Source organism: Anopheles funestus, chromosome 3RL (assembly GCF_943734845.2).
Source record: "Anopheles funestus chromosome 3RL, idAnoFuneDA-416_04, whole genome shotgun sequence".
NCBI lineage: Eukaryota > Metazoa > Arthropoda > Insecta > Diptera > Culicidae > Anopheles > Anopheles funestus.
This window is the reverse complement of record NC_064599.1, coordinates 66,636,164-66,652,820: the sequence shown is the minus strand read 5'-3', so window position 1 is coordinate 66,652,820 and position 16,657 is coordinate 66,636,164. Positions and strand designations below refer to the sequence as shown.

Below are 16,657 nucleotides of genomic sequence, written 5' to 3'. Positions count from 1 at the left end.
AGGAGGTCCTGATGAGCAATTTCTAGGCTTTTCTAAATTTTCCAGCCCTTTATCGTTCTCAAACGTCTGACAAAAAATAAGACGTTAGACACTTTTACGTTATGGATATGTTTCGCAATTTAGTTAAACACGCACGAAAGCTTTTGATTCGACTCGAAAGCTTCTTATACCATCACGATTTCTAAAATTTGAATAATTTAAGTAAACCAACAAAGAAAACGTAAGAAAAATGAAGATTTTCCATTTTTTAGAGAAGCATACAAGGAAGATAAAATATTTTAAGAAATTTATCAATAATTCACAACTATTCACTTTTAACAAATTTAATTGTAAAACAATTAACAAAGTTTGGTAGAAAAACATTTTTCTCATTTTTTGTGCATTCTAAAATTCCCGTATTTATCAATATTGAAAGCCTTCTTTTAAAATTCAATTGGATTAAGACATTACATATTTGATAAACACAATATAAAAAGCTATTAAAATATTATGGCTTGAAAACGTGATGTGATACTTCCTGCCAAACCCTGCAGCCCAATTGTGACCCTTTTGATAGCTCCCCTTTTGGGTTTGAAAACCTATGCCATAAACTTGCTCTATCTAAAAAACCCTCGAAAATTTAACCATATACACACACACACACACATTTCCTAATCCCTATCCTCACCTACGTCACGTCGGCACACGGTACGGTGGAGGGAAATTTTGTCACTTGTTCACCTGGGATCACGATCCGAGACGCTCGGGTGCTAACACGTAATAATTCTGCACACCGTACAGCGTGTCTGCTCCCCCGGGAGACACATCTCTTCACGCTTGGACACATTTGCAGCTAATGGCACTTTGGCCAAGTGCAAGAAACCTGTTCGCGGGCGACGAAGGAAAAGTATTGCGAACACGTGGATCACTTTATTGGCAAATTTTACGTGCCTGTAATGCTATTTTAACACACTGAAAATACCGGTGCGAACATTATTGAAAAATGTTCCTCATACGAGAAGCAGTAAAACAAACCACTGCGTGCAAACGGTTGCTCTCGGTGGGGAAGTGAACTGTTTCGTGTTCGCTTTTGGATATTGCACATCCCACGCATGAACAGGCTCACACGCTGATGATGCTAAATGGGGGAAAGTATCGACCTCCCCCCTATGTATCTCACCTTCGTGTATGGCGAAAAGCATGTAGCACACCGGTAACGACCCAAAATGAATGGTTCTTCGGTATCAGGTTTGATGTACAATACACAAATCATAATTTATACACCCTAAGCTAAGCATCCCCAAACCGTTCCCTCATGCGTTTGCTGGCTCGGCAAAAGCATCATCAATCCGCTCGCTATCACAGCTAACCACAGGGAAACCACAGAAATGTCCACCTAGCCGGAGATAGGTCAGAGCCCCACCCCAAAATGCACCCACACTAACGCAAGCCCGACCAAAAACATGAATGCACATTCAATATTTATTTGTTTACGTGTCCAATGTATCGGAAAAAGGAACTTTGCAAAGCAAACAGTACGAGGATTCTGTCCCATGCCGCAACAACCGCAGGAAGCAAAATTTGGGACTTGCATGATTTATTGCTATTGAAACCTACGCCATCAAACGCATTCCTGTTCGGTTGGGGAGGTTAAGGAGTGAACGTCCTTTGCCAATACCGATGGGACCTTTGGGAAGTTTGGACTAATTTGAAAAGTTCAGTCACAAAGCTTTCCACGCGTGAAAGTTAAAGATAACACATGCTGAAATAATACTTTACATAAGATTTGAGGCGGTTTGAAGTTTCGTTTGTAAAATGGAAAAAGATCTACTTTGCTTAAATTAATAAGCTTAAGAAGCTTACTAGGGTATTTTCGAGGCTTTCTTCAATTAATGCGGGACGCTCAATTTAGAATGATTTATGCTAGATACAGGACTTTTAAGTTCCCAACTAGTGTTGTGTCCATCTATTTTGAGTGTTCATCTCAACGAAGTGAGCAAGTGAACGTGAGATTAATGCCGCAAATGTGTTAGTATTCACTACCGTGCATACCTTATCCGAGTATACTACCTCTGTTTATAACCGCACCTTGAGTGTTACAAAACTTGACACTTCTCTCTTTTGTTTCTGACAGTGGACACATCCGAGTTTTTAGCATATAGAAACCCTGTACACTGTCTACGGTACAGATGTCTTTCGGAAGATTCAGGTTCCTTATAAACATATAAAATATTATAAAAAATAAACACTATAGCGCATGAATTTAAAAAACATTGTGAAATAGATCTACCTTGAATTGCAAATACCTAAAACAATAGTTCCCGTGGAGCTTTTTTCTGCACAATAAGCATAAAAGCAAACAATAAAAGCTATAGAATGTTGTACCAGCGCTCATTGTTATCACCACAGGGCCTCATTAAACGGTCGGTAGCCTTATTTAACGCCACGTTTCAATTGTTTTCACCATTCCCCTTCTCTTCCCGCCCATAATCACAAAAAATGGCTTCCTACGCCCGATGAGTATATGCAATATTTAATGATTATTTCCATTCTATCTTTACAGTCGAGCAGGCAGCTACAAAGATCCAGGCAGCGTTCCGTGGTCACAAAGTGCGCAGAGAAATGAAGCAAGGAGACGGTGTTACTGGTGCCGAAGGTCAGCAGAAGCAGGACCAGGAACGGGAACCGACCAAGGAGGAGCTGGAGGCCGAATTCGACCCGAACGACCAAGGTAAGGGAATGACCCCACCACTACAAAACACTAAGAAGGCAGAGTGGATGTGGATAATTTTATCACGTAAATACACAGCCAGCTATTTTTGAGTTGCCCGGCCAGTAGTCGGGGAATGATTGGGAGGGTAGATTCAATTGAATGGTTAAATAATTATAGGAAGGCAACAACACAACACTCGAACGTTTGTCGGTGGGGATAGAATCGATACTGCTTACATTTCCATTTCATTATAATTGACGCTATTATTTTATCCTATTTTATCACCGTATTTCCGTCACATGATGCTTTATTTTTAGCAGTAGTGACACAAATAATTGAGTTCCAATAAAAATAAGGGAGCGATAAATTTAGGTTTGCTTTTATAGCAATAAAAATGCTTTAAACTGCTTTAAACAGAAAACACAGAAACAGAAAAAGGATATTTTATTAAGTAAGGAAGCATTAAAAAAAGGATCTGTTGATGAAGTTCCTAAAAGTGAATTTAACAGGAGATTATTATATTCTCTTGAGTCAACTTGTAAATATTTTGCTTTAGATGTTATTGATACTATACTTTATTAACATAATTATAATTATTATTAAAAAAACATTAATCATCCGCAACAATATCAATAATAGTAATATATATTTTAAATTGAATATTTTATACTGTTTTTTGCATCTTTATATATTTTATGAATGAAATAAATTATTCTTATTAGTTTTTGTATGGGTATGTTACTGGAAGGAATTCGCGACCAAACAAAATATTAATTTTCGTTTGTGGATGTAAGAGAAACTAATAAAACGACATATTCTTAAGCTGATAGGAACTTACTAAAAAAACTTCTTAATTTTATGTTTTGTTCTAATAAAACAGACACTCGTATAGTTATGTTACGCCCTGTATATAGCCTCACTTACTCGAGTCAATCATAAAAAGGGACAACATATTCGTCCAGTACGACTTGTACAGGTTAATTTGTCATTCACACTCACCTGTACGTGTGATTATACAGTCTTTCACAGCATTAAAAATGCAACCACATCCCAACGTTCAGATGCACGAAACGGACCGCACTGTTCTGACCACATAATTACGATGTAGTACCGTACGGCTCACTTGCATGAGGTGGCTTACTGGGTGTGTATGTTTTTTTTCCTTTCTCCATCAAAGTTCCAAAAAAAACGGACCCAATGTTTGTTTTCTCGGCGTTCTGTTTGTATACCGCTATGACAGCGGGTACCATATCACCGCGGTAGAATATTAATTAAAATTGATATCCTCCATTAAGGATAATTGGGTGAAAGACGAGATCGTCGTTCCGGACGACCGGAACAGTGCTGCCCCACCCAAAAACCGTTGCCGTTGCGAAAAATGGACTCTAATGGACCGTTCGCCAGCGTTCCCAAGAACGAAAACTGCCAAGTGTTGTTGCTCTGGACGAAACGGGCACATCACTCCTGCTCAAACTTTCTTCTCGCCTGCCCCACAGATGGTCGTTCACAACGCACTTCCTGACGTAGTTGCTGAGATTGTGTACAACCACCTGCATCTGCTACCTGCCGATGGTCCGTATCGTGTGGATTAGTGTTGAGGATGCTGCGAATGGGACCCCAGCGGCTCAGACCCGGTTTCGGTCGTTTGGAAACAAAAGAAAGCAAGAAAGGAAACAATACGGGCTTAGTCAAGGGTTTACGTGTTGGTACTGACCCGAAGTTGGTGCGAAGTTTTTTGGGGTTGAATGGTACCTCCACCACTGCACCAGGCCAGGTGGTTTTGGGTGAATGAGTTTTTATTGTTTCTTTTCACCCACGATGGCAATTTAGCGCAATATTTTGCCACATTCTATCGCCAAACGACTTTCCTTTGCTGGCGAGGTAAAAATTCTATGTAGAAGTTCGGAACGATGGGAAACCATGGGACAGGTCTTTATGAAGAGAATAATAAAAATGAAAAAAAGATTTTTCAACCCCTTTTCGTGCACAATTTTTTTTATCTCAGCTGGTAGAGAAATGCCCTTTTTTTAGATGGTCGAAAGGTACACGATTTAATGTGCCTGTCCTAACCAATTACGCGTTTCACGTTCATACCGAACGTGGTCCAAAGGTATTGAAAAGTACTAGTTCATTTTTCTTCACTATCTGTCCATTGTTTTCTAACCAGATATCAAACGAAATGACCTCCATTTTGGGTGAAATTTCGCTAGGAAAAATCCCTAATCCTCACACAACTGCAATCAAGTATTGCAAAAAAACACACCGCAAGGTAGTTTTGATGTCTGATGTCTAAATATCCCCAAAGCACAATGAGCTCCATTCCGCATTCCGAAAATAACAGATACACGATGAGCATAATGACTTAAGGGAAGATCGTTAGCTTAAATATAGCGCGCTTTACTCCCGTCCACGAATAACTGCACCAAGAAAATGGAACACTGTCGAACGTTATTTGAGACTTAGCAGCAGTACGTTCCACCACAAGCCGCTTAACGGGCAGCTTCATCTCCCAAAGAACGGGAAGATAAAAGAACGGAAGCCCTAAAATGGCCAATCAGTTGCACACTAATTGGCAATTTTGATTCTGCTGCTTGAACCGCTTCACATGGAACCTACTTCATTGCGAAGGAGGTTTTTTGCAAAATGGAAGATATCAATTTTTAATGAAGCATCTGAGTGGTGGATGATGCTAAGGATCGGATCTAAAGCTTGGCTGTATTTGTTAGTTGTGATTTATTTCTTTATCATTCATTGAACGAATATATTTTGAGGAGAAGAATGTTCTTTCTAAAAATAGCTTTAAGAGTTAGTTTGACATTTATTAGCCATTTTAAAATGGCTCAAACACGTTATATTTATGTACAGCACACTCAACAGCAGCTCACCACGCAACAGCGTAATCAATTATTGCTTCCAGGCGTTTTGGAATAATTTTCACAATTTTCGCATTTTATTCCCACCATCAAATGTGCAACTTTCCACCTGCGAGAAACGAAAATCCACCCCCAAACACAAACAGAGGATGACGATAAATGTTCACACAAACGACTTGCATTCATCCACTGGTGGTTTGTACAAAGTTGCAAACCCTTCTCCCAAATCAACGGCTTTAAGCTGTGCCAAACGACGGTACTACAAACTCGACGAATGCACGCAAAACGCCACAGCAACAGAGCGCAACTTCCACGAAATTGCAACTCTAACCACCATTAATAAATTGGTTTCTCCAACTGTCGGCAGCTCACTTTGCGTTCACAGGTTCACACTGGTAGTGGTGGCTAACAAGAGGGAGCAAAGAAAAAAAGAAATACCAGCAGAAACATAGTACTAGTTGCCATAAGAACAGCATCCGAGAGATCGGCCAGGATCTCCCCGTTTCTAGGACCACTGGAAAGAAACTTTATCCTTTACTGAACAGCAAGAAACCCCGTCAAAACCTCAAACTCGGTACTCCTTTCTGGAAGAGGTGAAAAGTACTCTCGAGCGGTTGCAAAACCGTTATCTGACAGCATAATACTTATCTGCTCATTGTCAGCAGTGAAGAAAAGCTCGTCTACACCCCCACAGAATTCCACAATTCCTTTCGCCTTTCAAATGGCGCTAGAAACGAATTGTAGCTATTGTGTTTCGTGTGCAATCTATCGTACCTCGATAGAGGTGCAAACGATGGAAAAGCTTTACTAGTGGAAAAGTGCTGGTTTCAGTGGCTAAATAACCGCACGCCAACTACACACTACCCGATGCGTGTGATGAATAGCCCGGGTTCGGCACTACAGGATGGTGCACTCACATGGTGTCTTTCTGCACCATTTTCAACATTTTCCATGTGGTGCCTAACGTGTGGAGAACAGATAGCAGGGAATGAATGGGAATAACATGCTTCTAATTTTCCGCCCATGTACAACGACTGTAGGTGTCAGGTGTCAGGCTTTCTTTTCGGTTCAACAACAGTAGTTTATACGTACTGTCACTTCGTATAGTCACTTCGATGTAGTCACTTCGATACATCACAAAACAACATCACTAAACAAAAAATTTGTTTGTTGTATTTTTCTCACATTTTCTATCCTTTTTGTGTATTGATTTTTTACTGTCAATTTGATACTTAAATTGCTAATAAACTGAACGTTCAAGTCCTGCATAGATTAAGTCCTATCTATGTTGTGCTGATCGACATATGTTCCAATATTGATCGAGATGGTCTAGATTTTATAACCAAACGTACCGATTATTGTAAAAGTAATGGTCCATTTTCCAGTACTCTTTCTTCGTTATGGGGAGAAACTGATAAATTTCCTTTCAAATAATCTTGTTTCCTTATGCAGCTCTGTATTACTTTATTTTCTATTTCCAACGACAAATAGTTTCCAATATAACATTAGAACATCTACAGATCTACAAATACAAATTTGGACATAAAAAGTTATCGAATTTTTCAAGTTCAAGACACAATTTTCAATAATATTATATAAATCTTCCTTTTCAACCTTTCTATAAAAAAATCCCAAAAAACTTGTTTGTTTTATTCGTGTAGAACGACCTGGCCGTATTGATGAAAAATAGTTATCAAACTTTGAATTGTAGACTACTGATTGTGGCCTCCCATTTAATGCTTTTATTTACTTGAAATCCATATTTTGTCCTCGCTTATATGTTTCAATAACCTTACTAAATCTAATCCAAGAGTCAATAAAATATAAGCTGTAGTTTAATTTTCACAAGCTTTTTAATTTATTTCAGGGTACTTTCGAGTTTCAAAGTTGTTATTTTTTTTAAGATATAAAAACATTCGTGTTACCCAATTTTTGTTTTTCCGTTTTCAAACCTTAATTGGTTGTTGTTGAAAATCCATACAGCTTTGGATTGATGCTTTTCTTTCTACTCTTCTAGTTAATGCTTATATTTCTACTTCTCTTCGTTCTTCTCTTCTAGTTGATACTTATATTTCTACTAAGTTAATTGCTCTTATCGAGTTTGTGCATTACTTTCAGATTTCCACTACTCTTGCACAAATTGTGATTAGAGTTATATTCTTTCCATATGAATAAAAGGGAAATTATCTAGTTTTTGCACATTTAGGTGGTGATATTTTTCAATATCAATTTTAAATATTTTTAAAATGATGCATAATGAAAAATTTCTACAATTTTGATGAAATTACTAAGAAATAGGTTTAATTTTTCGCTTGTTTGGTTGATATCCCTTAATTACTGTCACTTCGTAGACGAATTTTGTATACTTTTCTTCTTTACATACGCACAGAATAAATACAATACAAAAAGCGTAAATAAAAATAAAATTATGAAAAATCAATTTCTAACGTTCTATTTTTGTACCTGTCCATCTTTATGTTTGAACTACTGTATACGACAAACTGGTTTATTTGCTTTCCTTCTACCCGCCCGTGAGACAAATTTGCATCTGTGCATGTTTATCTTACCTATTTAAAAATTAGACAAATTTGATTGTCGCACACATTGTGTCCTTCATTTCGTTTTTTCTTGTTTCCCCCGGGGCCATAAGAATTGGGTACGTAGAAGTGAGAAAATTGTACCACCAAACGTGCCTAACGACACGCAGAACAAACAAAGTAAAGTCGGTGTGTACGGGGTGCGCTGTATCAAAGGAACTTTCAACTATGAGCTCTTTGTTTTCCTTTCAACAATAGCCACTTAAAAGTCAGAACTGCACTCTGTATTCATCGCACGTGGGGGGGAAAAACACACCGGCACATACTCAAACTCAGTCGCAATTTCCTCACGAGTGCATTCCACTACAGACAGTGAATTCTTGCCTTCATCTTCACAGCACCCCGTAGACCGCACCTTGGTAGACCTTTTTTCGGGGCCAATGTTTTCGTTTCATTATTCACCACGAATTTGTGCACTTTTGTGGCGTACTTTCCATTCTGCCACACGGAAGTAGGGTGAGTTAAGAAAATTGTACCACACCATATGGAATACGGTGACTGGAAACTTCCCTACTTTTTTTGTTTTCTCATGCTCACGTTCAGCAAATGCCACATTTTGCTATTTTGCCGTTTTGTTAGTGTGGACTTGCTCATGTTTATTTTCTCATCTACTCATGCCCTTCACATATGCTTGCTGCGAATGAGCTTTTTTGCTCGTTTCTCATTTCCCACCGAGAAACCAGGTTTGCTGGAGGGCATTCGGCATGTAGCATCGGTGCCATTGTTTTGATTGAGCTTCTTAAATAATCCTAAGCAGCTTAGTAAATGATATTAATAGCTGAAGAGAGAAGTACCGCATCTGAATATTGCAGTAAAAATAAATCTCCTATAGAAACTCCGTTCACTGAGGGCGTGTGTCTCCACTCGTTGAAGGCTGTTGATTTATGCTTGCAGGGAAAAGTCAAGCTTTGATTTTGATTCCACATTTCACGACCACAATGGAATTATGGGTTGGAAACAAATACCAGGATAAACCAAAACCTTATTAGCTTCAATTTTCATGTGCATGTACTTTCAATTTAACAATTCAACCGATGGAAATTGAATTTTAATTCAATTCCCAACGAAACAATATAGCTGTTACTCACGCTTTTAATTTTTGTAATCGAAAAAAAACCCATGCTCAAAACCAAAATCGATTCGTGATTGGTTTTCGTGCAAAAGAGTGCTTTAGCTTGAGTGTTTTAAAATTGTGTACGATAATTGGAAAAAAAAACTTTAACTATGGAAACGCGATCAAAAAATAAATCACCTTTCAGGTTGTGGGTAAAACGAATCACGTGAATTATGATCGCCAAGCTATAATTTTCTTTACGGTTGATAATTGTCAAGATACACTGCTACACCGTACCAAAATAAAGTAGAAAAATTAAGATTAATATCTTTGTTAAGGTTCATTTCTTAATTTTCGAAGATAATAAATATCAGCAACGTAATACACCATCCGCACAGATTGTTGTGTGTACGTGATGTGTAATAAATCATCGCAATCACATACCTTTTTTGCTGCTGGTGATAAATAGTACCGAAGGTAAGGTAATGCTTCCGGTAATGTAATATCCCTGCACAACCTTTAACCTTCCGTTTTCCTTTCAACGGGGAAACGACAAAACATGCTAATGGGCTACGTACACTGCCAGGACACTACCACGAATACGAAGCGTTTATTTAAGCAAATTTATTTCCACCCTCACCACGTACCGGTTTTTGTCAGTTAAATCAACATACACGAAAAATGGTTGCGTGGGTCCTGTGAATCCAAAAATCCGATCCATCAAATATCGGCACAGCTGTTCTTCGGGGCAGGCGGGAGAGGTCCATTCACATGCTAATCATATTAACATCCGTTTCGAGGGTTTTTGAGCGCTAGTAAAATATTCATTACCATTCATCCCTTTTCCTTTCTATCACTCTAATGTTTAAATGTTTATTATTTAAAGCTCTGTTGAGTGAGAAATACAACAAAAAAAACAAACTCGTAGGGTACATTTACACGACGCATTTTCAAGCGCTTTTTCGCAGCTCGTGCTTATGAAACACAGTGGAAATATATTGAATCAATGGTCATAATTTATTGCGATATATGTAAATATCACAATATTAGTAAAATCCTGCCATATATACAATTACAAAGAGTTAAAAATGTCATTCTTCATATTTAAATTTTATTTATTTATTTCTAATCTATTTTCCTGTATGGCGGCTTCTGCCATATTGCTATCAGCACTTGCACTGAATTTAATACAAAATGTACTAGACATTTCTTATTTGCATTTTGCCTTATCCCATTCTATATTCTTTCAATTTTGAATTATAATGAATCCTTTTAAAAATTCTCTTTGACCATACTCTATGTGCATTATTACTCGCAGTGCGAGATCATTTTGTAATTAGGTATTTTTTTTTTTAATTATCTTTCTTCTATCTTCTTCTTTCTTAATTCTTCTTATTACATAGCGCTTGTGTTTAAATTTTACTCCTATACCAGAACGATCGCTAATGATACAATACGCCCTCTGGCGGCTACTAGTTGCAATACAAGAAAGCTTCTCGCTCTTAGTTCCCTCAAGGTATCTACTTATCGTCGACATGCAATATTGGCTATAGTGCAGATGCAGCAGAAAAGCGTAACAGCACGTCGTGTCAAAAACAATCTTACCATCCTGGTCTATTGGAGATGAGTATCATTAACAAACTCATTATTAGTCCTTCCGAGGGATTATATAGGGCAGCAAAGTTGTAAAATGAGCTGCAAATTCACAAACAATTAATATCCGCCTGCTTCGTTATTATTGAATACAAAAAAAAACACAACATCAAGAGTTAAGAATGAAGATAAGAAATAATCCCTACATTCCGTTGCTGGACAACAATCGTTTGGCGTCTCAAGGGGAGTAAGTTATCGTTCCAACCAGAAGCAAAACAATTAACAAACTAACCCTCTGAATAGATAATCACCTTCGCCATCGCCTCCACCAACGCTTCCCTTTTGCTTGCTTATGCCGCACCGAACTTCAACCGTTGGAATGAAGTGAATTAAAAACTTTTACCATCGCTTGAAGTATCAAAACCTCTAGCCCCACCCAATGGGTGGAGGGGGGGGGGGGGGGGGGGGGAGGATGTCCACGCGTTTTTGTGTAGCGATCCACAGTCCCAAAGCTCTTTACCTTGCAGTGCTGCACTATCAGTTCGGAAAATTCTTCCCGTACTTGCCTGGTCATGTCAGCAAAAGCGAGAATGCCATACTTTTGCGCACAAATGAAATATGATACTTGTCCTTCGGGTTGACACTACAAACCGGGGGGTTTTGCGATTGTTTCGAACAGTAAGTTTTTCTGTTCGCCGACTCTTTTGAATTCACGTGATTCTTTGAAGTGAAAAATGGAACCGAAAGCGAAGTTTGAGCTCGGAGGAAAATTAACAAAAGCTTTCCGAGGGGTTTTTTCCCCCCTGTATGCAACTGATCACGATTTTGATTAAAAAATAGATGAAAAATGAGTTTTCCAGCGACCCGGTTGTGCGATTTTGATAGCTAGCAGGTTTAAATAAGAACGTGTCTAGTTGTCTAGAAGTCGTCTCGTACTGTCTAAGCTCTTTTCGAACATAAAAAAAATGATCCACTTTCATTTTATAGCGCTTTCGTTATCAAGAAAGCTTGTTCACGATCTTCACGTTTTGCCACTCAAGAAAATGTTCCATCCAATGTGAAACGATACAAGCACCTCACTTGTGTGCCAATCTTCTAACACTGCTTCGTACCGAGGGGACATCTCTTCTAACCAAAGATCCCGAAACGCATTGGTGCGCTTATGTCATTAAATTCGTTTCTTCTTACCAACGGTATGCCGTGCCGTAGAATAGGCCCGCTAAAAACGATAAACAAACGCAAATAAAGCTCGAAAACCGAGACTCTTCTCTCGCTCTACCAGCGGAGGTTAAGTCTACAGCATGATAAATCAGCAGGTAAATGTTTACACTGCCTGCCCATAATCTGTCGGACGTATCCTTCTCACACGGACCCAACCAGAATTGTGGTATTGGGGGTATGCGAACTCACGACAAAACAGCGGCAGGGAAGAGAGAGAAAAAACAGACAAGAAATGTGACCACCTCAGAGGACAGCGTTGTCTCACGAGGGCTTTGGAGCTTAATTAAATGTGATGTGTAATCGTAACTACAACAGCAACAGTAAACCGAACCATCAGAAACCATGGACATGGAACATGAAACTTTCGGTGCTTTCGTGTGCGCAAACAGACCGAACACGAGGTTGGAACTCAACCAACCAAGAACCCCCAAAAAAAAAAGGTCGGATGTAACAGGGAGCGCATCGAATGAAATCTTGTACCACCCGCAGTTCTCGTTCCTTCACCTTTATACGGCGGTGACCGTGGAGGGAGTTCTTAAAATTTTAATCATTTAATCATGGCGCACGAAAATCCTTGTTTGTTCCACAACGGGGAGAACTCAGCGCTTCTTTTCTTCTCGTTGTTCCACCTCGCCGCAGCATTCGACCACGGGGGAGTTTTGCAGAGTTTTTATTTCTCTTCAAGTGTCCTCGCCGGTTCCGCTGTGAATGTTTGTAAATGCGCGCAAAAGAATGACAGTTGTAGCGTTTGTGGTGAGTGATTTAGTAAGCGTAGTACGGGACCCATTTATCAGCATGGGTCAGTACGTTTTGCTGTACGTGACGGATGTTTCCGGTGTTCGTATCGCTTGAGGTACTTCAAGCGGTCGGTGAAACTTGAGCCACAAAAACATTTCACAGTTATTGCTAGAGGAAGTCTTATCAACTCAAGTTTTCCTTTAAGCAATTGAGTTTTAATGAGGTTTCTCACAAGAAAGTAGTTGATTAAGCATGGAAATTGTTTTACAGCTGTAAACCCATCCTCATACCATTAGTAAAAGAGCAATGTTGCCTTTTAACTATCAAATCTACCGATAAGTTCAATACGTTTTACAGTAGAGGGCGCTAGCATACTGAATTAGTAATCAATCTCGGGTCAAGCGTACTTTTTAATCTTGATTTTGAGCGATCTTGATTATCTACTATCTAGCATGATTATAATAAAGTAAGAGAAAATTGATGTAGAATTATTCTTTATGAAATCACAAGGAATAAAGTAGCAATAGAATTCAAGCGATAATCAAGGAAAAGGCAATGGACATAATAGGATTTTTTTTAAATTATGTAGCAATAATCAGTAGGTGAGTTTTTGCAAAAAAAAACTTATTTTCTCAGGATATTTAACCTCTTGGAACTTGTATTTTGTTATAGCGAAAACATGTGGGCTAATTGTAAATTGTAGCTTAAGTCTTGTCAAGCCAATAAACGGCAGACTTGAAAAGCAAGAAAGATATTTCAAATGTACAAATATCAAAAATTTCTCGCGTATTCCAACCAAGAATTCCGTTTTGAAAATAATTCAACAACAGTTCTAAGATTCCATGATGATATCAATTTAAGGTTATTAATTCTTCTTCTTGGCTTAACAACCTCTAAGATCATGCTTAGATCATCATAATTTTCAACCCGTAGCCGGATAGTCAGTCCTTGCTACGGGAGGACGGCTTGGATGGGATTTGATACCCAGTCCTGCCTTGTGGAAGCGACACCGTTTATCACCACCCTACCGCCCCCAAGAGGTTATTAATTACGAGTTCCTAAACTTTACTAGCATCTTGTACACAGTTGATACTTTTATTTCGAAATATTGACACAAAAATGGTACCAGTATAAGGAATGACAAGAAGCGCTTGTGTTTTTAGAAGCATGTGTCTCGAAAATCAGCAGCTGAGTTGTGGAAAAGAGATAAAAAAATAGTGAAAAACTGGATCAAATTATAAAACGTTTGTTATGAAATGAAAGCGTGTGTTAGCAGCTAGAAATCGAAAATTTGCTCGCTATTTTCGATATTCCACCAACGATGAACGGTAGATATTAATCAGTTGATCTAATAATATTTTTTTAAAATAACAACTCAATCATTTTCCGATTAGTACAGCCGTTATCTAAGCTTCTGATACCAAACGAAAAAAGAAGAAAAAAATCACAAAGCAGAAAACATATAATGAAAAGTTTTAGTCGCGCAAAAAAAAGGAAAACATCCCACAAAAGCGAACGACATTTTCAGCTTCTAATCGCATCACAAAGCCAAAATCCTTGTGAAATAATTTTTCCATCCCCAATAACAATGAGTTGAGCTGGGATTTCATTTTGTGTTTTTTGTTTTGTTTTTAAGTAATACTTGGCCACATAATCCCAGACGTGAAACAACATTTACCCACGCCTGTTTACAACGTCACGCCACCGTGAGCATAATCTTTTGTGACTCTCAGCACAAGAGGGCTTTTTGGTAGCCCCATTCCCCGTTTTCCCAGGAAAATACCTCCGGCGTCCCAAGCGTCCCGGCGAAAAATCTCACCAAAACCCGACCCGGATGCTGCTTTTCATTAACACTCGCCCCAGGCGCACACGCTTGATAATGGTACGGGTTTCGGATTAATAAGCGATATTATGAAAATTTAAAGAAAACGATACCATCAATGAAGCTGGAAAATCAATTTCCATTCAGGCAAACACTGTCCGCCAGTGCTGCCGTGAAGCCAAACGTTCGCGAACTCATTAGCTGGCTGTTTTTGGGTGCACACGGAATCCTTCGCACCAAATACATCTAATCAAACTTTACGATCAGAAGCCGGAAAATCCGCTCGTTCTAATTCCATAACTCTCTAGAACGGGGGGAGGAGGGGAGAGGGAATGGCTTCCTTCTTTTTTCCATCGAAACGAGATGGTTTTATCTCCGGTCGAACCGTACGATATCATTAAATTTTGGATTTTAGAATTATTTATTTACCCAACTCCGTCCGGTTGTTGAGAATGCGCGCGTGTGTATAAACACATTCCTTCGCGGACAGACATTTCTCTCTGTGTGTGTTTTTTTTTTTCAATTTTCTTCCAACTGTCCTACTGCTGTGTGTGGACTAACCGAGAATACCACGGTCGGTGTTGCGTTTAACCGAATAACAGACCGATAAATAAATAAATCCACGCTACGCATTTTCCGAACTTTTTCCTAAGGCTTAGCGGAATTACGACCATGCGAGCCATTGCCCGGGACTGTGTATGTTGTTGTTCGGTTCGGTGCTTTGTTTTTCTGGCACACGATTCTACCATATCCCAGCAAGGACTTTGGCTTGACAGGAAGGGTTTTTTGGGGGGGAGCACACGGATTGTATTGGGTGTTTCCGTTTGCTTGTGAAGAGCCGGAAAATCCTGCTTCACCTTTTTTGTTGTGGCCGGTAATATGCTCGCCTCCTGGGGCCACAAATTCTCATCCACATTTCTACTCAATTTACAATTACAACCAACAAAAAAAACCCCGAAAGGGAGAGAACCGAACGTCCGAAATCGAAACTTCCTTTAACCATTAGCTGGCGGCTGACGGCTGACAAACGGTGGAAGATATGTTCAGCTTCACTGGTAATTCAATTCCGTGTTCTCGCAATCGCAACAACAAACCACGGTTGATTCGGGTGTTATTTTGCGGCTTAGCGACTAGATGGAGTTTGGTGAATAATATACGCACACCGAACGGATTTCTTCGACATCGAATTGCTTCCGGAGCCTGATCGATGGAGGCGCCTGGTGGTTTGTAGATAGTGAAATAAATCAAACCCGAAATCGATTCATTTGGCCTGTGTGCCAAATGATGCGTTTACGATTATGTTGAACAATCTGCCTAATATCAATTATCTAACAATTATGGATGAGTAGAGGAAAATTAATTATTGATTAATTAATTTATTTACATACTTTTGTAATGCAAAAATATGTTCCCATTAATAAGCGCAAAAGAATCTCAAAAAACAACTTGGTAAATAAGAGATGAAAAATCGATCCACAGCACCATTTCCAGCGACCGTTTGTTTGCGACAGTTCGGTCACAAAATTCCACCTCCCAACCGCGCAAGTGGGCGCAAATTAAAAAACTTTCTGTCCCAATCAATGGTGCACTTTCTCGATTTTCGCTTAACTTTAGTTTGCGCGTTAAACTAAGTTATGCCCATTTAATTGGCATAGTTCAAGTGAAGCAAAACTATAGTTGCCGTCGGGTGCACTGACCTTTTAGCAAAACTGTTTTGCGAATATCTTCCCGCGCACTAATGGTTGCCCTTCGCCATCCGGAATGAACTTTGCCGAAGGCACGGCTTTTTTTTGTTATCTTTCCGCCATAAAATGCAAAACCTTTGCCAGAACACAGTCAGCATAAAAGCAAAAAAAAACTTTTAATATTTTTTTTTCCTCAGAAACATTTTCCGCTATGGAACCGTATTATCTAACCATTCCGGTTGAATGGCTGCATGGGTGTTGTTTCCCTTTGCTTTGCTGTATTGACATTTATTGAAGGCTAGAGAAACAGCATAAACAAAACTTCGTGCTAATAAATACACAATAATGGCAGCATTGAAGTTGAAGTTAATGTACTGGAAAG

General features: G+C 39.0%; 1 protein-coding gene across 1 annotated transcript in view; it reads left to right on the top strand.

Moving 5' to 3' along the window:
• LOC125770881 (neuromodulin) overlaps positions 1-16,657 on the top strand; it is a 67,535-nt gene that overhangs the window by 44,266 nt on the left and 6,612 nt on the right. Inside the window, exon 2 of the mRNA XM_049440922.1 lies at positions 2,543-2,710. Coding sequence (XP_049296879.1) covers positions 2,543-2,710 — 168 coding nt within the window. The remainder of the gene's footprint in view (positions 1-2,542; positions 2,711-16,657) is intronic.